This window comes from Patella vulgata, chromosome 3 (genome assembly GCF_932274485.2).
Source record: "Patella vulgata chromosome 3, xgPatVulg1.2, whole genome shotgun sequence".
In the NCBI taxonomy this organism is placed as follows: Eukaryota; Metazoa; Mollusca; class Gastropoda; family Patellidae; genus Patella; species Patella vulgata.
Window position 1 is genome coordinate 61,221,968 of NC_065881.2, and position 27,395 is coordinate 61,249,362.

Consider the following 27,395-nt stretch of genomic DNA (forward strand, 5'->3'; position numbering starts at 1 on the left):
TGAAAACAAGCTAAGCTTGTAATCTGATTATTGTTCTACATACTATGATTGGAAATGTTACTGAGGTGACAACCATAACAGTATATAGTTGGGAGATTTTGTATAAACAATCAGCGCAGTACTTTTAATTATAAATTAGTCTTCCCAGCATATAGATCAATCAATACAGCTTTATGTCACAATTGTTTTGCTATAGATCACACTAATACCAAATATTATAGATCATGTTAATAGTATTAAAATAACTGTCTTTTATTTTATCTATATATAAATACTATAAATCCGACTAGTTTTATACAGATAAATGAATTTTTATTAAACTTAACACATCTTACAAATTTGGACATAGCAAATATCAGATTTTGATTGCACTACATGAAATTAATTCTCCACAAATAAATTCACAATTAACAAATACATTAATCAATAAATTGCCACAATTGAAGACATTAATGGTTTTGTAAGCATAATACCTATAAAGTAATCTCAAGTAATGGTTTCTATTCTATCATTGTGGGCTATTGTTGCCCTAAATACACTGCAATGTGTGTAAATATATATATATATATAGAAATTCTGTTTCAGATCATAATCAATATTGTTTTTAGTTTAACATTAATGGATCTACTCAAATCATTAAAAATTTAAAAACCGATGTCCGGTTTGTTTCCTTAGAAAATACTTTTAACTATATTACTAATTATTTCAATTATAATTAATATTTTCGAGGAGTCATAAAGTTCTGATATATGGCCATAAACAAATTCTACTCAAATTTCAGTCACTTATTCATAATGCTCAAGATAAAATGTGCAATTCAATATACTTTTCACTTATATCAACAGGGTCCTAAAATTGTGCTGTAACTATTTTAGGAATAGGACAGATCATAAATTAAAGTAACCCTTAAGTTTAGGCCCTTTTAAGTGTGTCTCTGGATGACCACAGTGTATCCAGTGAGATGTTCATATAGTTTACCCTTTGAGATAATTAGATTTTGGGGATAACCTGTTGACAGTTATTGTTAGAACTCTACTTACCAATTTATTTCTGAATACAAAATATATAATGTATCCTCTTTTATTCAAACAAAAGTTACGGTTTAATTCCTCTTGAATACTAATTGCTATTGCATCATGAAATTAATGACAACAACTGTACTGCCAGAGGCAATGTTAACATAAACCGTGAACTATATTCTTATGCTCTGAATATTACTGTTATAGATTATTTCATAAGCTTCAAAGTTTCAGAGATCAATGTTCCATTACTAATAATTTTGTCAACTTATCAATATATAGACGTAAAAACTCATGTCTAGTGTACCAAATCTTAGACTATCCACTCAGAATTGAACAGATTAAATTGCCGGAAAGATTAAAATTGTGAAAACCCTTATGCAATGGCTGGATTTTACGATAATAAGTTGAACCATTAATCTAATTTTTAATTTTACAATAACAAACTGAACAAACTAATAATTTGATATACATTATACATCAAAGTAAACTAAAATTGATTTTTTGATGATTCACAAGAATTTAAAGTGCTTGAAATTAACAAATTAATTAAAACAGTTTCATGGAAATTCTCCTAGTTAATAACTTTTCATCGAATTTCTATGAAGAGCTGTTTTGATTTTTGTGAATTGCTATCTAGGCTATTTACTTCCAACTCAATTATTTTAATGGACGGAAAATGCATTGTGTAAAATTTCCAGAAAGACCTGAAAACTCTTAGGCACAGTGTAATAATATAACAATTGGCAAAAATAACAAAGTACCTAAGGACGGCTTCAACTTGATATTAACCTTGTAATACATGTCTAAATTCAATTAACATTTTCCAATGTGATTTAAAAAAAAAAATCTTATAATTGATATGACTAATGAATAATATTGTAAGCTATATCAACTTCACCCCCTTTGAGGTAGAATCTAGTATCTTTTTATCCAAACTGACAATAATTTTCTTCAATTTTGAACACTATTAGCTTTAGCTAACATATTCAATTGAATAAACTGCAAAACATATCAAGTCATAGTGAATCACTGTGCATACATAATAACATGCAGTTTAAACATATAGAAAAGATTTGTTTTGGATAAGAATCTTGTATAATTCAAGTAAAATAACACAATTTTAAAGTTCACTAGGTAATTTGTTTGTTAATCTTATCTGTATTTATCTGTTGGGGTCAGATGACTGTTTTATGTGCCTAAATAAAGTAGAAGGCTTGTATTCTATTCTAATTAAAGTGTGATTCATGTACATTAATAATTTACCTCACTAATCAATCAACTAATCAATGCCTTTACATGATTAAACATTGCAATGAGTCGATTTTAATCAGAGTAAACCCAGACGTTTATGATTCATCTCATGACGGCACAATGATTCATTATCACATTATAATAAAACATAACAAAACATTAATAACATTGGTATACCTAGTATCACCAAGAAATATATGTATCTAGAAAAAAAAAGAACATTATAATTGCTTGGCACTACAAGATAATTTGGTTGCACTAGAGCATTTATAGTTATTTACAAATTAAACAAGCAAATTAATGTATATTATAATAGACAATATAAAACTTCATTTACATATATATATATTTAGATATAATTATGGTATTTACAAATAAACATCATTTTACACATACATTATATATATACATGTATATATATATATATATATATATAAATATTATCAATTTGTTTTCTTGAGACAACCAAGATATATATTTTTATCATATTTACCATGTCTTGCAATAACTTAACCACACTTCATAAACACTTGCCATTTATAGGAAATGCACCAGGACAATAAACAATCTGAGATTCAATGTTTTTTTGCATGAACTTAGTAAATTTGAATGTTTAATAATTTATTCTAAATTTCAGAATACCAACTATCTATAATAATGCCAGCATCATTAGACCTGTTTTGGATAATACCATATATTTTCATTGCTCAAATGTTAATGTGGATTTAAATGTGTATAAAAATAAAGTGAATTCTGTACAAATAGCATACTTGGATCACATATAACTCATTCTAACACAGTACCTTACCCTTTCAGACACAAATCTGTAAGAATTACCACTGTACAAAGATCAATATGATAATCTAGTGCCATCCTTGATAATTGCATACTGTAAATTAAAGTTTATTGTTAATAAAGAAGTGTTGTAAGTAAAAGATACACCTGATTAACTACAGAATTCCATCCTAGTATTGATGTAAAGATGCTATATCAGCCAAAACTTCTGGATCTTTGTGAAGTTCATCGATTTCTTCCGGGAGAACTCTGTGAGGGTCAGAGCGCAGCGATCCCCTTGAACGATTACTCTTAACTGATTTACCCGACTTTGCACTTTTTGCACTGTTCCGGGTTGACTGCCGTTGGAGGAGATTTTGACTAATTGTTCGGTGAAGATTTTTATTGCTAGATCCAGATGCGTTTGTTAAAAGCCAAGGATGTTGTTGACACTGGATGGCCGTTATACGCATATGAGGTTCAAGCACTAATAATTTTCCAATAAAATCTTTAGCTGAATCGGACACATCCTTCCAATGCTGCAAATAAAAAAAAGATCATTTTCACAAATTATACATTATTTCTTCGACATTAAATATGACAGGTTGCCAGGCAAAGAATCATACACCAACACGTCAGCAGCAGTTGGAGCAGGACGGTTTATAACGGCTAATACTGTTATCAAAATTATATTGCTTGCTTTTCGTATACAGTTCAAAATATTGTGTCCAACCTATTTATAGGATTCTGAATGTCTGAATTACTTGTCCTATCTTATAATAGCAATGTCCACCCTATGCGATAAATGTCCACCCTTTCCATTGGTGACATCTTGGCAAATAACTTTTTAAGGACTAAAATATTGTAAATCTCTGAATTCTTGCAATCACACATACAGAACTGTACGAGGAATCCAATGACAAAAAGTCAGCGATGCAAGATTTAGTTAAAAATATGGGCTTTACTATATACCGGAAAACTACTGGAAAACACCATGTTATACTGAATACCAGAAAACACTGGAAAAACACTAAATACCGGAAAATACACTAAATACCGGAAAACACACTAAATAGGTAACTCGGAGCCTGGTCCTCTGGAAAACACCGGAAAAACCTAACCCTAACCCACCGCTGGTCCTCTGGAAAACACCGGAAAAACCTAAACCTAACCCTAACTCCCCGCAAACAGATGACCAGGTTCTGGGTTACCTATTTAGGGTGTTTTCCAGTATTTAGTGTGTTTTCCGGTATTTAGTGTTTTCCGGTATTCAGTATAATATGGTGTTTTCTGGTTGTTTTCCGGTATATACTGTAGTATTGCCAAAAAATATTGTTTACTGTTTTAATTTCATACACATGTTGACAAAGGCTAAATTCTAAATAAAGGGACCTGAAAGTGAAAACTTTGAATTCTTTTCGTGAATTTTGGGACAGTCTTGAGGGAATACTCTTGAGTACTAAATAAGTACATTTAATCATTTATTTTGTATCTAATAAATATAACAAATGAATAAATATAAGTTTCTGATTTGGTTAAACATGCATTATGCAAGAGCTAAATCTGCCTATTGCAGGTCTTTCTTTAGGCCTGAAATGTTTTCTAAAGTATTAATTAGACATTAATTAACTGATCCAGGCCTTAATCAACTCTCGATAGCATCAGATTTCTCCAATATGAAATAAATTAGAATGGTCCAGAGATACTTTGATTTAATCAAATATGGAGGACCGAGACTTAGCTTCAATCAACCAGTACGGTGGTTGAAATTATTGCACACGTCTGTCAAACCTTCAAAGGCTAATATCTTCGCTTGCAATAGAGTAATTTGAATGAAATTTTCAAATTATTTATTTTACATCATCTACTTTCGAACTCTTACAGCAAGAATAAAGGCTGTTCACATCTAAAGCACCATTTTTATGGAACAGCATAAACTTTCCTATGGCTCTTAATTGGGTCCTATACAATGTACCTGCCACTAATATACATTTGCACATAGTGCTTACACTCATGCCCTTGGCACAAACAAGCCATAGGATCAGGGGAGCTTCAGACCTGGCATAGGATCAGGGAGCTTCAAACCCATTATGTCATCAAAGATATCAAAGAAGTTCAAAGATATGGTTTTTCATCTACTAAACTATAAATTAATAAGTCCATTTTAGCACAACCTACAATGGCATCAAATATTGACTGCTTAGCCGAAGCTCAAATATTCCTGCTACAAGTTGATTTATCGTAGAATGCTATTATATTTTAAGCGTCTATCCTACCCACAACTCAGTAAAAATAACCCAATTCTTTTTGCTTCCTTTAAAGAGGATAGCACTTTAGCAACCATTAACCCTAAACTATCTTGGACAGTAACCACTGCTGAATTGTTAAATACTTTTAATATATCATCGTTCATTCCATCATCAAATCAAAATACTAAATGCCTTGAAGAAAAATTCAATGAAGTTTATGCCAATCTATGCTCTTCAGACAACAAGAAACTAAGAACATTTTATAGGTTTAAAAAGAATATCAACGCTACGGTGCCATACCTTCTAGAGAGAGGGCGATAAAGAATATACCTGCAAATCTGCGGTTTTGCACAAACTGCCCTCAACAGCAATCACTGTTAGGAACTCTGCAAGACAATTGTTTATGGGGCATTTGAGATCCAAAAGTATCCATTTTCTTTCAAAAACATGTTTAACCCGCCGTTTGCTCTAGGAAAAAATGTGTGCAGCTTTGTGCAACATGCTTTCCAAATAAGGGATGTGGCACCCACCTCTATATAAACCAAAATATTATAACCAACAATTCAAAGACCTCTTCTTCATGCTTAGTTGAAGCGACTATGACATATATTCAAAACTTTGGCTTATATATTGTACATAAATGTACATTTCATCCACTTTTTATGTAATTTTCATCCAGTTTTTATATATTTTCCATCCAGTTTTTTTTTTATGTATTTTTCATCCAGTTTTCTTAATGTATTATCATGCATACCGTAATGTATTATCATGCATACCGTAATGTATAATTTACATGCTGCCCGAAAAGGGTGCTCTATGTTATAAAAAATATCTAATCTAATATAATCTAATCTACTATAAGCTGTAAGTCAAAAATGATTAGTATCAATGATGTATTATTAATTTCATCACCCAATAACACATTCTACAGTAGATATCCCTTGTGTGATAAATTTCATAATCTACTGCGACATCTCCTTGTATCGCTTTACATGAATTTGATAGGTCAATTAAAAAGGTACTACTTTTTTTATTTTCAAAGAACAATTCATTCTGTATTAAAAGTAACTTCTTTTTTATTAGAAAGGAACTATTTTTGTTAAATTGACCTTGATGGAATCACTGGGTCAATATAAAGGACTTTGCAATGGTTAAATTGCTGTCAAAAAATAGTGCACCTTCAGTAAAAGTGAAATCTATAGCCAAGAATTATATTTATTTATTTGTGCATGTAAATCTCCTACTCGTCTTTTTTGATATAAAAAAAAATATCAACACTCCTCATCGATGATATTTTTTTTTATATGAAAAAAGACGAGTAGGAGATTCTCAATATTGTTTGTGCTATATATGTTATTTGTGTTGATATTTTTTTTATACCAAAAAACACACTAGGAGTTTCTCTATATATTGTTTTGTGATATATATGTTATTTGTATATGATTGTATACTGTCCTTTGTGATGGATGTAACTAGCAAATAAAAATTTTGAAGGATGAATGTTGTAGGATCACATACACTATCCTTAATACCAACAAATGGGTGTGGCGATGTTACATGCCATTGAGATATTTTTTATTCTAGATATCAAGATTTACATCAGTTTGTAGTAACGGACTGTATGAATACATGTATGTATTATGTACTCATATACATGTACAAGATAAACCATTAATTGATAATGTTTTCTGAACAAAGATTTATTACATCAGGAGTTACTTTTTAAATCTTTTAATTTCGAAAAATCACTAAAGTCAAAACAAGTTTGTATAAAAAGCCTGTGGCTTAGCACAAAATGGTCTATATTTCTTTATGTGTCAGTTTATTTATAGCACAAAGTTTCCTAGTGCTTGAAAGCCCTCCCAGTCTAACAACCTAAACTGAACTTCTTCCTATCTTCATGCACACAACAGAAGATATACTATTTCAACATGGCTGCTCAACAGGTCAAAGTCTATTCTAGGCTACAATGCATAGAGATATAGTTTCAACAGTTTCTCCTGCTGCAAATTATATGTACACCTCATGTACAAAATTTGTCTTCAAGAGATCAGGGCTTTACAGATTCATTCCTTTCTTAGTAAAACAAGAACTAAACAAACAACTCAATCCACTACGAAACGATCACACATACTCAACTGCAATATGCCTATATCAGACGTCAAATGACTTCAGAAAATATAAAGACTACACATGGAAACAACTAAGAAAAAGATTTTATCTTTATTTACTTCCATAACAGTGTATAAATCTTGAGTAAATCTAATTCTAGGGTAGCAACTCCAATAATGCCTCAATGGTCTACCATGGATATGGTTTTCATTTTGTCAATTAAGTGTGCCAACTGTACTGGTAGTCATGTATGTTAGGTATTTTATTTTTATAACATTATGTAGTTACTCGATTAAATGTTCCAAGATTGAATTCTCTCAATTCTTTGCAAAGTGTCAGTCGAGTAAAGACAAGAATGTCAACCAATCATCACAGGTGACATAATTACATCATGATTCTGCTCACATAACATCATTTATCAAGACTGGCAAAACTGTACGTCTGCATCAATTTGGGATTGTCTGCACCAAAAATCAAGCTTCTCCAATGACATGATTGGAGATGTTGGCACATCTGTACTGGATGAGCATTGGTATACAAATGAAATGAAATGAAATGGGGTTTAACGTCCTACTGGTCTACTCCTATGCTGGGCTAATGAAGACGGGCATACGCCATACAGTGTGCTATGAGGGAAATTTTGCTCAGGCAGCAGCACTATCGTCTACTCTTATATTGAATTCCAACTGCCAAGGGACCTTTTACGTGAATTCCAATGTATACATGTCCTTGTCAGGCCCTCTGTCCTGCATCACTGACAAGGGGGAACCACGCCGGAAAATCTGGATGAACTTTCTCGGCCAATGCAGGGATCGAACACCCGACCGCCAGGCTAGCGAGCCAGCGTTTTACCCACTTAGCCACGTGATCCCCCACATTGGCATACTGGAAGATGTGCCATGACAAGTTTTTTGCATTTGTATGTTTACAGCCTGAACCGAGGCAAATTAGACATTGGGATGGCACGACGAAACATATGCCCACACCACCTAATTAGGCTAATAAGATCAGCAACCCATGAAGATTGCTTTACTCTTTAGAGCGCCCACAATTTACTACAAAAGGATCTGGAAGAGTTGTTATATTACCGTCCTTTTGGTTGAAGTGAGGGATAAGCCAATTGAACAGTCTGTCACTGCGACTTCTTAGCGTGCCATGCACAGAACTGTGGGTAAACCACTAGAAACGCCAACACTGATTGATTAATCAATGTCTGATGTCATAGGGTCAAAAGCCTCTTGTACAACCCCTGACATGACCTTCGAGTACAACATGTCAGATCTTCATGTTGTGTAGACCATCGAAAGTATAAAAAAAAACGCAATGAAATATAGATCTGTATTTTAATCAGATTGGAGCACCCAAAAGATTTTTCAGACTAATCAATGACCATAACCCTGCAAAGTTGAACAAAATATATCTCACAGACTTAAACACTTTTGCATAAATTTGAAAATGGTTGAAAATCAATATGCTTCTGTTTAAATAAAAACCTATATGTTCATAGGCGTACGGGCTCGATGACAGTTAGGGGGGCAGAACCCGAAATGCCCTAAAAAATTTTGGCGCCGGTCTTCCTCACGAGGCGAAGAAGCAGAGCTTACCTTGTATGCCCCCCCCCCCACAAGAAAATTTTGGAATATTTGACGGCTGCAAACACGTTTTCCTGCTATTTCAGCCCGTTTACAAGCAACTTCAATGTGGTCTAATAAGCCTAATTACAATGGCTGACTCGAATTCCAATCAAAAGATCAACTGTTATTCCAGCCTGTGAATACAACAACTTCAATTCGGTCCAATATAGCCTACCTGGCTGACCCGAATTCCAAACAACCAATCAATCGTCGCGGGGTATGGGGGCCTCACCCTCCCAGAGAAAATTTTGAAAATTTAACCACCCCTGCCCCCCGGCTCGTACGCCTATGTATATGTTCGAATTGAAAGACAATTGGATGATGGCTTTAGTCTCTAGAGTATCGATAAGATTTATCAAAGTGATCAAAGGCCATAACTCTTCACGTAGTGATCGTTAATAAATGAAAATCAATAGGATTATTTGAATAATCATAGGATTTCAATAGGATTGTTAGTATCATGAATGATGTGAATTAAATTTGTGTTAATTTTAAGTCAAATGGTTGATATCTTTAGTCTCTAGAATGTCCACATGATTTTGCAACATTTATGTGCTGGAGGAAACGGTCACTATTTAAGTGTTGCACAGCTTTCTCAAACACTGTCAATACATAACTGATATGCTTTATATTCACAACAAGTGCTGAATGCTTGAAAAATTGAAAGTCATGGCTACCAAAGGCAGTTGGTGCCCAGCACCAACAGCACAGAAGCGTGTAAGGAAATTCTACGGACACAATCACGTTTCTCAGCCATTTCAGCCTATCAGTAAAGTGACTTGAAAGATGTCCACTATATAGCCTTATTATGTGGCTTTGCAACCCAAATCCTACTCTTGTGTCAACCTGAATTCCAGATTTTGGGGGCACGTCAGAAATGAAATGGATGAAAACATTCCTGTTTAGATTCCTTGAAGCTGTGGGGGTATGCGACAACAGCAAGCACGTTTTCCTGCTATTTCAACCCTTGAGTACAGCAACTTGGAAGTGGTCCAATAATATAGCCTTATTTAAATGTTTTACAACAGATTTCCCACTCTATGCTAACCTCAATTCCAACTAGAACTGCGATGCAGTAATGACGGGTTTCACCGGTGCCACGTTACCCTAAACATATGTCACTTCCGGTACCAATGAAACCATTAAACAGGTTTCCACCTCATAATTGCACACATCAAATAAAATGGACGCCGAATCAACCAAATCCAGCAATATCAATTCATTTTATTATATTTGTTACATGTAAGTGTACAGTACTTCCGGTGATAATGAAAATATTCAATTAGTTTTATGAAATCAGAAATGGCATAAGGCATCACATGGTGAAAATTTTATGTAAGTCGAATAATAATTGCCACTTTTATAGACCAAAAACCTTAAAAAGTGACTTGTAGAAAACCGTCAATTCCTCTGCAACCATACAAGTTAGAAACCATTTTCTGGAATCTGTATGATCGTATGGGTTTATTCTATTTGTTGATTGGAATCAAATATCATAATTTTAAAAACATAACAACTCAGACTCATTTGAATAAAATATCTGTTTTGAAAGCTAAAAATACAGTTTTTGCCAAAATGACGTTACTTCCGGTGATAATGAAAATCTTAAATTACTTGTATGAAATCGTAAATGGCATTAGGTATCACATAGTGAAAATTTCATGAAAATCGAATAATAATTGACACTTTTATGGACAAAAAACCTTGAAAAGTGACCTGTTGAAAATTACCTATTTCTCTACAACTGAACAAGTTAGAAACCATTTTGTGATACCTATATGATCGTATGGGTTCATTCTATTAGTTGATTAGAATCAAATATCAAAATATTAAACAAACAACAAATACGACTCATTTCAATAAATTATTTGTTTCTAAGGCTATAAATACAGTTTTTACCCAAATTTCGTCATTTCCGGTGACATGGAAAATGTTAAATTGAGTTGAACTAGTCACAATTGACATTATGCATCAAATGGTGTCACTTTTATGAAAATCCAATAATAATTGACTCTTTTACAGACACAATAGCGTAAAGAGTGACTCATGCAAAATTGACCATTTCTCGGCAACTGCTCATATTACAAACTAATTTTGAGATAGATTCTCTTCGTATGGATTAATGCTACAAGTTTATGAAAGTTGCGAAGAAATATTTTAAAATATGAAAAGCCTGAATGGGTTGTAAATAGCTAATTTTTTCACCTTTTTCACCTTTAAATCAAAATGACCCGAAAACGAAATTGAAATTAAAAAAACTGAGCCCGATGTTTTCTGCGCCTTTACAGGGCACACACTTTCAGTCATACCAGATTTGAAAAAATAATATTTGCTTTCAAAAAGTGGTACCGAACTGTCAAAATTGTAGTTTTTGCTAAATTTACGTCACTTCCGTTGCCGAAAGGTAACTTTACCGGTAACCAAAAAAATGACATTTTGGATTACGGAGCATATGAACTTTGTTTTATACAAAACGAGCAATAAATAATTAATCCAGGACTGAAAAACTGAATTAGCCAATGGGGGTCAAGGAAATTTACGATGACAAAAAATGGTGCCATTTTTGGTCAAATCAGATGACTCTTTAACCCTGGGTAAAATACCACATTAAAATATTCATGAATAAAAAAGTTTTTTGTAAAAATTTAAATTTTCAAAATTTGGCGCCTAATATCTCCGACGATTCGTGGAAAATCAAAAATCTAAAGAACCATGGCTATGTGCTATGTGCCTTGTCTCTGGCTATGTCAAAATGTATCCAATGTTAAAATCCGACGATTATTGTTAATATTACGGCAATATTTCAAAAATCGACAAATTCGACGATTTCGGACATTTCGCATTGTCGCAGAACGTTCGAAATAGCTTTAATCTCTAAGTCACACCCACTTTTCCAGTAAAAGCGAAGACATCGAATCAATCCGACAAGTAGTTTCTGAGATACAATCAAATTGGAAAAAAAAAATAATAATAATAATAAGAACTAGATCTGCTAAGCAGATATCAAAGCTTTCATATTCACAGTCACTGTCACATGTCATAGAAATAATATGAACAGAAAAAAAAAATCATTATAATGAGTAAAAATTTGGTGAAGTTAATTCGATTTTTCACTGGTAAATAATTAAATAGACAAGTGGCATAACTTGACCCGCATCCCATCAGCTATCCTGAAAAATGCTGGAAAAATTAAACAAGTAAATTGTGTTTAGTACTGGGTTAATTAAGACAGGCATATGCCTTTGCTATACAGGATGACATGAGGGAAATTTAGCTTGGGAGGTGTAGGCCTGCAGCCAAAATTTCTAGCTAGCTTAGAAACACAACTCCGCTACACGGTCTTCCATAAAAGAAAAACTATACATTTTTGGAAAGCTTATGATGCCAGGAAGACAAAATCTGGGAGTTCCAAGCAAAATGTTTGCAATTTATTGATGTAGGGCCAGATGAAATTCGTCAAAATTGTCAAATAAATGCTATTTGTGTACTAACAATTCTGAAGTTGACATAAAATTAAATAGTTGGTAAAACACCTCATGCCTTCATCCTTGGCAATGAACAGTTTATTGGACAGATTTTGATGTAAATAAAAATGCTCAAAACACAAATGTCATGGGTGAATAAAGAATTGTGGAAATCCATTAACGGTAAAAAAGAATTATCTCCCTTTCTGTCAAATGCCTGTAATTGATAGACTATCAGGTCTTGTATGAATCATAAGACCAGGTGTGGGCAAACAAGCCCAATAATTATTTTGTTTGTTGGATCTCAAAGGCCTGTTAGGGTTGGTTGTTGGATGTTTGCTCAGAAATTATCGCTTGTATAGAACATGCTAGAGTCGATTTGTAGCATATTCTAGCCAGGGGATATGTTTGACAGTAGTTGAGTGATATGCTTTTGAAATAATGGAGATCAGTAGCACTTTATAAGCATTGAACCACATGATTTTTTTCCACTAAGATAAACATTCTAAACCCACATACATGTTCCCTTTCAATTAGCCACTACAGTATTTTTACAACTGTACATGTAGCTGTGAACTACTATTTCGGATATGATTAATGGTCAAATTACAAACATACATGTAGATATAAGTTAAAAAAAAATAATTGTGTATCTGGGCTGGAATGAAGGGAAAGGTTAGAAAACAGGATGAACAGTTGTGAAATTATTTATTAAAGTGAAACAATCATTGAAAATCAAAATTAAACAGTTACTCTGCACATCAAATGTCATCAAAGTTAATCTTCATTATCATCATCACTGTCACTAAATGTATTAACATCAAATTCGGTCTCTTTAACAGTTTTTTTTTCATTTTCACATTGACTACACATGCACAGGTCTGTACAAGAAAGGGGGGTTGTGATGGCCTAGAGTGCCGCGCTTCGACCTCTAGCTGGTCGGTCACCTCTGGCTTGTGGCTGTGGCTTTGATCCCAGGTGTGAGCGTATGTGGCATGGAGATAGAGGCGTCTTCTCAACCTCGTGGGTTTCCTCCGGGAACTCCGGTTTCCTCTCACTGCTAAAGACCCATACGCGCAAGCGAATTATTGAAATAAAATTGAAACCGTATGTTAGTCCCAAAATGACCTAGTTTGTGTTGAGTGGACGTTAAACCCCATTTCTCTCTCTCTCTCTCTGTACAAGACAACTTTGCTGGCCATCTATATATGTATATGCATGCTTTATTTTACTTTACACGACCTCTAAAAATGCCCCAAATCGTAAAAATACGACTTTTTGGATTTCGATCTCCTTTTTTCGGCTACCCCGGACATTTTCAAAAAATGATACAATGATTTCACACAACAGGCCAGCTATTAGCCTCTCGATTGACAAGAGTTTCATCGCCCTCCATTCATTATAACCAATGTCATCGTGCCCTAAAGAATCAACAAATCAGCTTGCTTATCTCTGCTTACCCTAGGCAAAAAATGCTCATCTTTGAACTCAATCATGACATTGACCTAGTGAACGCCTACACCAAGTTTGAACATTCTAGCTTAATTAGAAGGAGAGTTCTTGTGTTCCAAAGTCCCGGCCCTTCAAATTGCTTCTATTTTTTATTTTCAATTCAAAATGGTGACCATCACGTGACCGAAATCAAAATTCTGATCCGATAGATTTTTAGACATTCCTTCCAGGATTCCGAAAATATGACGCCCGAGTCTGTAAGTAAAATAGCAAAAAAGCCTTTTTGATTTTTCACGTTTAAAGATGGTGGCACTTCCGGTTCGATCGACAAACTCCATATTTTGTGTACGAATCAGTAATTACTTGTCTAGTATCGAATTTTTTTTTTAGGTCATTCTGACCTATATTTCGACGATTTTTTTGAAAACTTTGATCCTTAATTTCACCAAGGGGAGATAATTTAGAAAATTTCCAAGGACATCATTGAAGTCGCATTGGCAAGATCTACTAACATTCTAAATTTCACGAAAATCGCACAACTATTAAAGAAGTTGTCAAATTGGTAATAACTTCCGGTTCGAAATGACAGCGACGAATTTTCGAAATGCCAAAATCCGAAATTGCAGATTTGAAGTAAATGTTTCAAGATACTCAAAGAAAAAAGAATTGGTAAAATAGGTCAAATAGTCACAAAGTTACAGCATTGTAGGTCAAATGCATTCCTTCGTAAAATTCGGTGATTTCGGATTCGTAAAACGTTTTGAAAATATATTTAATCAACAGCCACCACCCATTTTTGGGGGGATAGGTAAAAGTTTCAGAACGATCCTATGGCTAGATTCTGAGAAATCCGATTTGTGGACAAAACACAAAAAAAAAATAACAATAATAATCTTAACAGAAACAATAAGCTTTCATATGTAATATGAAAGCTTAATAATAATAAGAATAATTTTAACAAAAACAATAGTGTTTCACACAAGCTACGCAGTGTGAAACCCTAATAAACCAATAATTAAAATCCGATGGTTACGGCTGCATTCACGGACACCAGGTATTTATTTAACCTTCCAAAAGATAGGTTGCCAGGCAACGAAACATACGCCCACAGCAGCTAAATCGTCCGGGCAGTCAACAAGAGTTGTCGCATATTTTTACTTTTTTCAGTAATGAAACATTTATAATACACTAAAATCTGATTAAGAGCAACAACTCAGAAAACCATTAGAATTTGTTTGGTTTTTATAAAGTTCTGCCCCATGCTAATGTTTTGTATACAAAACTTTTAATACTGTATCATGAATTTAGCTGTTCCAAGTCATAAAAATTCATTGAAAATCAATATACTTGTTCATCTAAAGATCTTCAACTCTGTGTATCAATCTGCAGTCAATCGGATATTAACTTTGGCCTCTAGAGCGTCCACAAGATTTTCAAAGTGATCAAGGGCCATAACTTTGGCAGTAATTATCAGAAATCTTTGAAAATCAATAGGATTCTTCACCTCGTGACCTCAAACACTGTATAAATTTAAAGTCAATCAGATATTAACTTTAGCCTTTAGAGCATCCACAAGGTTTTTTGAAGTGATCAAGGGCCATAACTCTGGCAGTAATTATCGAAAATCTTCATCTCATGACCTTAAACACTGTGTATAAATTTTAAGTCAATTGGATATTAACTTTAGACTCTAGAGCGTCCACAAGATTTTTTGAAGTGATCAAGGGCCATAACTCTGGCAGCAATTATCGTAAATTGCTGAAAATCAATAGGATTCTTCGTCTCATGACCTTAAGCACTGTGTATAAATTCAAAGTCAATAGGATATTAACTTTGGCCTCTAGAGAGTCCACAAGATTTTTTTGAAGTGATCAAGAGCCTTAACTCTGGCAGTAATTATCAGAAATTGCTGAAAATCAATAGGCTTCTTCGTCTCATGACCTTAAACACTTTGTATAAATTTAAAGTCAATCGGATATTAACTTTCGCCTCAAGAGCGTCCACAAGATTTTTTGAAGTGATCAAGGGCCATAACTCTGGCAGTAATTATCGGAAATCGCTGAAAATTAATAGGCTTCTTCATCTCATGGCCTTAAACACTGTATATAAATTTAAAGTCAATCGGATATTAACTTTAGCCTCTAGAGCGTCCACAAGCAATTGTGGACGCCAGACAGCCGGCCGGACGGACGGGGGCGACGACAATATACGACCACATTTCAATGTGGGCGTATAAAAACTGATGGCACAAATAATGAAATGCTGTGAATCAAGCAGTGTACCGTAACTCTAGAGTGGCGGTAAACATTGTTTATTACACAGCTTTTAATTGTTTTAATTAGTCAATTTAAAGAAATTTTGATTCATGAAAAATTGATGAAACACATAATGACTAATGCTTGAAAACTGCTAAAGCATAGCTGTGTGGCTCCAGACCAATACGTTATTTCAGCCGTGTTGTAGGGAATAGACATTTTTGTCTCACAAACAGAAACACTAATTTCAAATTGTTTGGATTATAACGTTAAAACCTCTAGCATGTGTTTATGATTTTTAAAGTGACTGATCAAGAGCAATAACTCTGTATGAAAATTTGTGTAAAACAAAATGGTATACAAAAGGTTGTTTGTCTCCATAAAAACTGTGTAAGAAGATAAGATATTAATTGCATCAAAACGTCCATTATGGATAGCATGCATATACACTTAGACATAGTCATATACATTTAATAATACATACTACATGGAAAACACATACATTTATATGGGATCACGGTGGCTAAGTGGGTAAGACGCTGGCTTGCTAGCCTGGAGGTCGGGTGTTCGATCACTACAATGGCCGAGAAAATTCATCCCAATTTTCCGGCGTGGTTTCCCTTGTCAGTGATGCAGGACTGAGGGCCTGACAAGGACAGCTGTCTAGTCGTTTGGATGGGACGAAAAACCGAGGTCCTGTGTACACATTGGCGTGCACGTAAAAGATCCCTTGACAGTTGGAATTTGATATAAGAGTAGGCCATCGTGCCGCTGTCCGGGCAAAATTTCCCTCATAGCACACTGTATGGCGTATGCCCGTCTTCATTAACCCAGTTTGGAGCAGAACAGTAGGAAGTTAACCCCATTTCATTTCATTTCATACATTTATACAAACAGTATAGTACATGTATATCTAAGGGGTTTCAGTTACATGTAGTTGCCACCAAATTTGATTTTGATCTCTTATCAAAAGCCAAAAACGCTTATAAAGGCACTGCCTTGGTAATTGAATTTGTTGGGTTAAAGAGATCAAGAAAATTGTAGGAAATCTCAGGATTGACTGTGAAGGCTGGGTATAAATGAGTTTTATATATTTCTTCACACTTGCTACAGATTAGCAAAAAATGTTGCTCGTTTTCGATCGAGTTTAAGTCGCATACGAGTGCATAAGAAAATATTCATTGATAACTATTCTCTCTACAACATTCAAAAGATTTTTAAAAGTAAGAAAAGTCCATAACAATTTTCTAAGACAAGACAATTAATTGACCCACACTATAAAATGATACAATTTAACTTTTAAAAGAAGTACATGATCATTAACATCTCAACACTGGTTTCGTCTGTGAGTCTAAAATTTTAAGTGTATGCAGATACCTGTTTATGTACCCACTTCACACAGCATATTAACATGGAATTATGGAAGATTAGATAAAAAGCTGACAGTTCTCGCTATAATAGTTAAAAAATAGATATGGTAAAGGAATATGCTGAAAATTTCAGTCAATTTACTTTATTCAGAGCCGAGAAATCCTCATTGTAATAGCACTGTAGCCTCGATTATCATTGTTACCGTTATTAAGATAAGATTTTATAGTACTGAAACATCCATTTAGGACAGTATACAATATAAATATGTACGGTACATAAATAAAGATAAATAACAATATGGCAAATAATGTACATAAACATTTACAAACAAAACAAATGAAAATTTTAATCTAGCCTACATTGTTACAATAATAAACAAAATCGCGATTATCCATTTTTATAATTAATCATCAATGGCTGTTAAACCACAGATTGGATTCCAATCTGTTGAAAATCGTACCCATCAGATCATTCAGATGACATCGAGAGTTGATTATGGTCTTGTCATGTTAATAAATGTCTAATTAATAGTTTATATAACATTTAAGGCCTAAAGAAAGACCTGCAATAAGCAAGCTTAGCTCTTGCATAATGCCTGTTTAATGTGAACTACATAATTTAAAAAGAAAAAAAACCCCAAGCGGTTCCAAGATATGGACAGAACACAAGCTTAAAAAAAGGTGATTTTTCATACAAGCAGGGGCCATAATCCAGGAAGTTACATTCTGATATGTGCAGGTATCGAAAGGAACCCAGATCTTTGGTATATAAACATATATTTTAAGTTTCTTCAAAATTGGATACAAATTGTGACCTTTTAAAAGGTCCACAATCTTGGTATTACATACTTTTACACTATTAGCATATATACGGAGCGGCCATTTTGTTGGTCAATTTTGTTGTGATTTTCACAAAATTCTAACTCAACCGTTCTTATGGTGTACTGGTGATATATTTAAACAGTTTTTTTAATCAAATAAAAACTGTGACTTCTCGAGGGTACACAAGCTAAAGGCATGATTTTTTTTGACAATCACGGGCCATAATCCAGCAAGTTACGTTCTGATAAGTGGGAATAAACATATATTTAAAGGGGCATTATGGGAGATTAGATAAAAAGCTGGCAGTTCTCACAATAATAGTTAAAAACTACATAATGTAAATGGAATTTGCTAAAAAATTTCAGTAAAATTGATCCACTCTGAACCGAGATATTAGCCTCGATCATCACTACTAAAGTCAGTACGATACAAAAACATAGTCTTGATTATCCAATTTTGGATTAAATCATCAATGAGTGTTGAGCAGCAAATCGGATTCAAATCCAGTAAATAATGCAGCCTAGCGATGACATCGAGAGTTGATTATGGTCTGGATAAGTTAATTAATGTCTAATTAATAATTTAGATATCATTTCAGGCCTAAAGAAAGACCTGCAATAGGTAGATTTAGCTCTTGCATAATGTATGTTTAAAGTTTCATCAAAATCTGACAAAAACTGTGACATCTTAGAGTGTCCACAAGCTAAAAATGTGATTTTTCGTACAATCAAGCGCCATAATCCATATGTAACGTTCCAATTAACCTATATATCAAGTTTCGTCAAAATCTGATATGGAGGTACAGATAGTTGATATTTTGATTTTGTTGTCTTAATCAGATTTGAAATAATTAATTTGTGTAGGCCTACATTTTAGCATCAATCAAGCCAGGAAAAAATAGATCTTGTCTTAAAAAAATGAAGAAGATAAAAAAATGCAATGTTTACAAATTCTTTGTACATGCATGTTGAAAGAAATCGTAAAGAAGTTTATGACAATAAAAGTGTGTGTTATTTTTAATATTTTATGCAATCTAACAAACAATCTGAAAATATTTACTTAATATAATGTTCATAATCATGTTTTCAAGAACAGAGCAACACATGTAGGATGGAAGCCACAGTGGCTCAATGAGTGAGGTGATGGCTCACTAACCAATGTGTCTGGGGTTTAGTCACAGTGTTGATCGAGAAGGTTCCCCCCAAATTGTCAAGTGTGGTTTCCCCTTGTCAGTAGTGAAGGAGGGAGGTTCTAGTTTAATCTAGTCACTTGGATAAGATGAAAAACCAAAGTCCTTTGTACACCAGGTGTGCACTTAAAGAAACCTTGACAGTTGGAATACAACTGCTATTTGGAAAAAATTTGTCATAGCACACTCTATGGTCTTCATTAGACTGATTGGTGCAGAAAAGAATGACTTCATCCCTTTTTTCATTCATTCATTAATTCATTCATTTAGTACCTTGGATTCATAATCGAAGGTCATTCTTGAGGTTGTCACTCTTAACCTTGCTTATGCCTTTTTTAAAAAAAAAGGAATTTGCTAATAACAATATCCTATTTCTGTGGTGGAAATAATCTTGTTGGATACTTCAATTTCCCCAAGCAAGTAAAAACATGTCTGGTGAAACCAGTTGATATTGAAATATACTATAGAATGCTTTGTTACGAGAGTACAAAATATGATTCAAAGAATGGGTTTAACTAGGTCATTTCGGCACTAACATATGGTTTAGTTTTATTTCAATGGGGAGGAAACCGGAGGACCCTGAGAAAACCCCGGAAGTTGGACAGGCGACCCAAATCCTTGCCACATACAATCAAAAATCAAAACCATGCCACTTGACTCAATGACAGACCTTCTGATTCAACGCGCATGCATTAAACATTCAGCCACCCACCTCCCTAAAAAGTATAGTAGTGCTTTTCGCTAACATGATGTACATGTATATGAGCAGTCGTTGTTGTTTGTATTTCAAAGGAGACCAAAAAAAGCTCCCCTCAATCAACGAATTAAAAATATCGCTCCCCTCAAAAAACTCTCCCAGTTTTGATAAGAAGAGTGATTTAGAAATTAAGGAGAGCGATCTGATATTAAGTATCAATAACTGTATGTTAGGGGGTCATTCTTGGATTCATAAATGATAATAAACCCCCCATGACTATGTAAAGGAGAGCGATTTTCAATTTTAAGGGGAGGGAAAAAAAACTCCCCTCGGTCGACATTCAGGTGAGCGGCAGGTGCTCGAGAGCGATCGCTCGCCTTATAAAACAATGACTGTATGAGGTTTGTCAAGATGTGGCAAAATGTCGGTAGTGCAGATGTGTGAAATAGGCTACATTGTCCATTTTTATAATTCTTCGATAATTTGGTAAGACCTAAATTAAGTGATCTACACTGAAGCATAATAGGACGGAGGGCCTGGCAAGGGACAACATGTCATTCAAATAGGACAAACAACTGAGGTCCCATGTACATATTGCCGTTGACAGCTGGAATTCGAAATAGCACAGTAGAGCATTAATTAAACCCCTATTTCATTTCATGATGTGAAGGTGGCTGGGGGTGGTGGTTCCTAGATCTGTACATGTCCCATTTGGGATACTGTAGGTCTACCGGTACATGTTAGTTTGAATGAGGGAACTTCCTCAATGTTTGCGTACTTATGACAAAGGACTTACACAGGAATGTCTCGGGTTTGAATCCTGGTTCTCATTACTCAGGTGTAACACCTGCAGGTCTGAATGCAAAGTTTTTCTAGCCATATTTGCTTGGGATGAAAAAACATGCACACCAACCATAGAAATAAAATTTGACATGTCAGTCTCTAAATTACCAAATAATTGCATTGACACTACTACCCAATTATTTAATTTCCGATATTGATTAAAATAACCAGTGAAAATAACCAACTGAATAAATAAATTTCACTGAAACTGAACAGCCTCAATCAACATGCTCGCCCATTCTTCACACAATTAATCAAGCACTATGAACTACATGTATTTTATATTACCTCTCCAATATAACTGAATTTTGCTTTGAGGATGAGTCGGTAAAGTCTACTTCGATTGTCATCATCGAATGGCATTGTTCCACTGAGTAAAATATATGTTATAACTCCAACAGCCCATAAGTCCACTTGGCACCCATAAGGTTTCCGAGCCAAAATTTCTGGAGCAATATATTCAGGTGTACCACAGGTAGTCATCATGTAATTTTCAGACCCATTTCTCATGATAGAACTTAATCCAAAATCTGTTATCATTATTTTGGAATCATGTCCTGGATGATAATATAATAAATTTTCCGGTTTTAAATCTCTGTGAGTAATTCCCAATCCATGTAAATAAAGAACACCGTCTACCACCATATTCAATACCCTTGTGGCATCTCTTTCTGTAAAACTTCCTTTGGCAATTATTCTATCGAAAAGTTCACCTCCCGTGGCTAGTTCCATTACCATATAAACTTTTCCGGGAGTTTCAAAAACTTCAACTAACTGTATAATATATTTGTGCCGAACACGTCGTAAAACATTGAGTTCCGATTCGAAAACTTCTTTTCCTTGAACCCTGTCTATCATTTTAATGGCGTAAGGTTGTCTAGTCACTCTATTTTCAACCCGTACGACTCGACTAAAACTACCCCTTCCAATTAGCGCCTTAATGTCATATTTTGCCGTAACTCTTGGATCAAATTTGTCCCGATATTTTTTCACCTTTTTATTTGTCCTCTGTCCGGGTGGAGCGTTTGTGACTGTTGGGTCCCTGGTGGTTCTCGACTGAAGTTGTGTTTGTTTGATTTTTGACGTACGGTTTGCTTTATTCTTAGCATCTTGGTGCCCATAAACTGTTTCCACCAAATGTGCATTCGGCGGCGGCGCTTCGGGTACTAACTTACTATTCACGCATCCCATTGCGTGTCGAAACAATGACTGATAAAACTCTTCATCCCCCCTGCACATAGAAAGGGGCTCCAATAAGTGAACAGAGGCGGTCCGAACGAAAGTTTACCGTTATTTTAGTTCCACATGGGTTCCACCATACTTTTCTCTACAGACTTCAAAGAACATCACCGCCGAGCACCTGCTATTCTCCGCGCCTGCAAGTAGTTCTTGATTCCTCGATCAATATACCTGTAAGGAGGCGTGCGCGTGGTAATTTTATTGATATTTCAAGGACTTGAGCTATGAGAGCGTGTATCTGGCATAAATTATGAACATTATCCCGATCATCCCCAGAGATATTTGGTAAGGCGGATATATATCTACAAATAAACAAGGACTTATTGTGACACGGTCAGAATTAGGCACGTGATCATATCTTGACGTCACGAGTTGTTATAACAACAAAATCTCAGAGTTCTACAGTTCTTCAACTCGAAAATCCAACTTCCTTTTCTCCACACTAAAACATTTCGATATACCCCAGCAGTCTATGTGAATTGATACACTCAATCATTTCCTTTGTTTTAATGAAAAAAAAAAGGTTTGGAATATTGACCTAATTCGCATTCGACGTCATGGAATGACTAGATTTATATATGGAATGATGCCAAAAACCGATTCCCATTCTTGGTTTCAATAGTTGGCATATAACCAAGAAACTTTTTTCAACAAAGTTTCTCTTTTGAATTATAATTTACTGGAATCATGGTGCCAAACCTGTATTCTTTTAATAATTATTATTTCGTAATTATAAATCTAAGAAGTTAAACAACGTTTCTCGCAGTCATTTTTATAAACGTTGAATAGAAGCCGATACATCGCTATTCGCAGCAATCATGAGATAAAAGTTCTTTTGTGATACAAAGTATAATTTTTCTCCCATCATATTATATCGAATATTCCCTTGGGTTGTAAATACGCTGATCATTTCATTACGGTTGATTTTTTTAGTTACCTTATGAAATTATATTTATATATATACCTCTTTTAAAATCTTGAATTCAAAAACAACATTAATATAGGTATATGTGAGTGTTCTCCATATTTTTGTTTTTAATTTAAAATGAATATATGTAAATACTAATTGTAAAATTCAAGCAGAACATTAGAAAAACGTTTGTTACGTTGAAATGTAAATTTTACGTATATAGATAAATTATCAGATGTCGCGTGATATATTCAATGAAACCGAAATGTGTATTACTCCTGTGGTAATCTATTGGTCGCGTGTGTATAACTCCAGGGGTAATAATAGTCCCACTAGATACTCCGGCGATAATTTATTTGTCGCTTGTGTATTGCGCCTTGGGTAATGTATTGGTCGCGTGTGTATTACACCTACAGTGATAATTGCCGACTGTGCTTCACTCCTACGGTAATCTATTGGTTGCGTGTGTCTTAATCCAATTGGTCATTATAGCTGGATCACGTACAAAGAATCCTTCACAGTTGGAATTTCCCTCATTGGCCTCAACACAGACATCCGTCACCATTATCGTGGTTGGTGCAAAACAGTAGGACGTTAAACGCCATTTTATTAAATTTATGTTGCTCCATTGGATTTAATATCGCCTCACACCTTCAACTAACACTAAACCAGCCCTTAGTGGGAGTCCGTTCTAACTGCATTTGAGGTGAATTCGTACAGCATTCGGAGCACCTTCCAACCAGACTTCGGACAGCATGCATTCCGACAGTGTTCCAACTACATTCGAGCTGCATTCAAGGGTTTATTATACACCCGGTGGGGGTTGGATGCCGAATGGTTAGCGCGTTGTCTGTCATTGAGTCAACTGGCGTGGTTTCGATTCCCCGGTTGTACGTGACAAGGTGTATGATCGCCTGTCCAACCTCGTGGGTTTTCTGCGTGTCCTACAGTTTCCTCCCACTGCTGAAGACCCCAAAGAGTAAGTGAATTATTGAAATAAAATTGAAATATGTTAGTCCCTAAACTATTATTATTATTATTAATCGATTTATATAGCGCTTCATTACCATGAGTGTTTTTAAGCTCATTCACAACAAAACAGTTCAAAAACATTTTTGAAAAAAATATGTTTTTAAGTTAGCCTTAAAGCTCTGGATGGAAGGACTCTCGAAGAGTTTTTGGAAGATCACTCCACATTTTAGCTGTTCTGACGGAGAAAGCATATTCACCAGAACGCTTATTATATTTAGGAATCCTCAAACTGCTACGATCATCTTAAGAACTAAGTTTGGATCACCGAGTTCTTTTAAATAACTGGGTGCAATGTCAGAATAAAATGATTTAAACACATTCACAAGAGCTTTAAATTGAACCCTCGCAGGGGCGGATCCAGGGGGGATTCTGACGCTTCCGGAACCCCCTCGAGATTTTTCGGTGCCCTTTTTTCCCGAACGGACTTCCATACACCCGCAGATATTTGGGCCGGCAAGTGGCGACGCCGCGCGGTGAATGAAGACGTCAACGTCATACAATATGGCGACCCCCTTGCTAGACGGCAAGATGAAAATTTTTCGGTAGTTTTTGTTCCTATTTGCATCTAAAATGCCGCGACACGATCGTATCAAAAGGAAAAGGGAGGAAGATAAAATTGCTGCAGCCGCTCAGTGTGCCAAAATCAGCTGTTTCTTTCGGTAAGTGTAAAATTTTACTGCATTTGTTGATTTTTAAGGTGAAGAGAGTAGTCTGTGCGGCAGTCGCTAGATATTTACTATCATCAATGTACAATTAAAAGAGCATTTACACACTTCAAGCTTAGTGATTTGGAGGGCAAATTAAGGCCTAAAATAGGGCACTGTTACGTGAAAATCATGGGTCTAAGGGGCACATTTTTTGCCGAATCGATATAAAATAGGGGCATCTTTACATCAAAGGGGCACTTTTTGTACCTAAATGATTAAAAAGGGCATTTTAATGTGATACCCTTGAATGAGGAGGGCACATTCAACGCCAAGTCGATATACAGAGGGCATTTTAACGTCAAAACCATGGATTGCAGGGGCAATTGAGGCCTAAAATAGGGCACTGTTACGTGAAAATCATGGATCTGAGGGGCACATTTTATACCGAATCGATATAAAACTGGGGCATTTTTACATCAAAAGGGGCACTTTATGTACCAAAACAATTAAAAAGCGCATTTTAACGTGATACGCTTGAATGAGGAGGGCACATTCAACGCCAAGTCTATATACAGAGGGCATTTTAACGTCAAAACCATGGATTGCAGGGGCAATTTTTACGTCAAAAGGATTCAAAGGGCATTTTCACGTCAAACTCTTGGATTTGGAGGGCACACTTTATGGCAAATTTATTTAAAGAGGACCTTTTTATGTCGATCCCATCGATTTGAGGTCAGATAATAGGTCTCAATGTTTTGTTTTCAGTCCAATAATTCATGGTTCAGTATTTTGCATTTTAAGTAAAATAAAAATTGAAAAATTCCATTAATTTATTTTGTTTAAACTTACAATATTTCTTTCTCATGGTATGTGGAATGTTGTTGCAATGCTGTATTATAAATCTAGTTTTATGCCTCTAAAACCCACCAGAGTGGCTTAGAATGGTCTAAAATTTAAAAAAAATTTCCCCAGACCCCCCGCTAGCGCGCGCCTACGACGCCCGCCAGTCATGGATACTGTATTAGACGAAAATGGGGTGCCCTTATTTTTTTGGAACCCCCTCCAGCTAGAGCCCTGGATCCGCCCCTGCCTCGCTCGAACTGGAAGCCAATGGAGTTTCTGTAACTTAGCTGATATATGATCAAATTTTTTTTGTGTTCTAGTTATGAGACGCACAGCATTTGCTTTGCACTATTTGTCTAAAGCTGTTTCTGGTGCTCCCAATAGAAGTTCTTTTAAATAACTGGGTGCAATGTCAGAATAAATTGATTTAAACACATTCACAAGAGCTTTAAATTGAACTCTCGCTCGAACTGGAAGCCAATGGAGTTTCTGTAACTTAGCTGATATATGATCAAATTTTTTTCGTGTTCTAGTTATGAGACGCACAGCATTTGCTTTGCACTATTTGTCTAAAGCTGTTTCTGGTGCTCCCAATAGGAGAGAATTTGCATAGTCCATATGCGATGTTACTAATGCTCTAACAACACTCTGACAAGCATCAGTATTAAGATAAGAGCGTATTCTTGAAATAGCTCTCATTTGAAGGCGCATTATCCTATGATACGATTTGGGGAACTGGGGACATTAAATTCACCGGTCACATAGCCAAGATTTTTAGCCTGCTTCTTGGGAGATATAGAGCAATCACCGATCTGAATGGAATCCGCTTTAAACAATTTACTGAATTGAGATTTTGATGATATGACAAGGAATTCGGATTTCTGGTCATCCATCCTCGAATGTCATTAAGACGAGACTCTACATGTAGTCTACTGATAGAATCCTTGGAAGCAAGCTCGTTGTTGTGCTGAAAGTAGTCATATTTTTGGGTGTCATCAGCAAAGTGGTGGTTTTGTATCCCATGTCTTCTTATGATTTGACCAATTGGAAGAATGTATACGAGAAAAAGGTAGAGGTCCCAATACAGATCCTTGTGGAACACCTATTGTAATACTAATAGCACAGGGTTGAGGCAAAGATCTGTTTATTTGCACCTATTGTGTTATATCTTGAACATATGACTTTATCCATGACAGTGCGGCACCATAGATCACAACTGAATTTGAAATAGAATACTATGATTAAGTATCAAAAGCAGCACTAAGATAGCAAAGTACTGGGTGCCAGCTAGATTATTTTTCAGTGCCAGGTCAATATCGTTTTTAATTTTAAGTAGAGCCGTCTCTGTGCTGTCACCTCGTTTGTAAGCAGATTGAAGGGTTCGTGTAAATCATTTTCAGACAGATAATTTGAAATTTGAGAAGCAATAACTCTTTCAATAACCTTGCCGATGAATGGTAAGTTGGAAACAGGTCGGTAATTCTTACACAAATGAGGATCAAGGTTTGGTTTCTTCAACAAAGGTGAAATCAGAGCTGACTTTAAGCATGCAGTAACAGTACTAGTGGTTATAGAACGATTAACAATGCC

General features: G+C 35.1%; 2 protein-coding genes across 2 annotated transcripts in view; one reads left to right on the top strand and one right to left on the bottom strand.

The window, feature by feature from the left end:
* Positions 1-231: 231 nt before the first annotated feature.
* LOC126814222 (serine/threonine-protein kinase H1 homolog) lies at positions 232-22,684 on the bottom strand. The gene is made up of 2 exons (XM_050539246.2): positions 21,423-22,684; positions 232-3,586 (listed from the first exon to the last, which is right to left on the bottom strand). The coding sequence occupies exons 1-2, from the start codon at positions 22,371-22,373 to the stop codon at positions 3,239-3,241; spliced, it is 1,299 nt and encodes a 432-aa protein (XP_050395203.1). The 5' UTR covers positions 22,374-22,684; the 3' UTR covers positions 232-3,238.
* A 2,127-nt stretch (positions 22,685-24,811) lies between these two features.
* The window catches only part of LOC126814225 (flap endonuclease 1), a 39,251-nt gene continuing 36,667 nt past the window's right edge, over positions 24,812-27,395 (top strand). The window contains exon 1 of the mRNA XM_050539255.2: positions 24,812-24,974. The gene's annotated coding sequence lies outside the window, so the exon portion shown is untranslated. The remainder of the gene's footprint in view (positions 24,975-27,395) is intronic.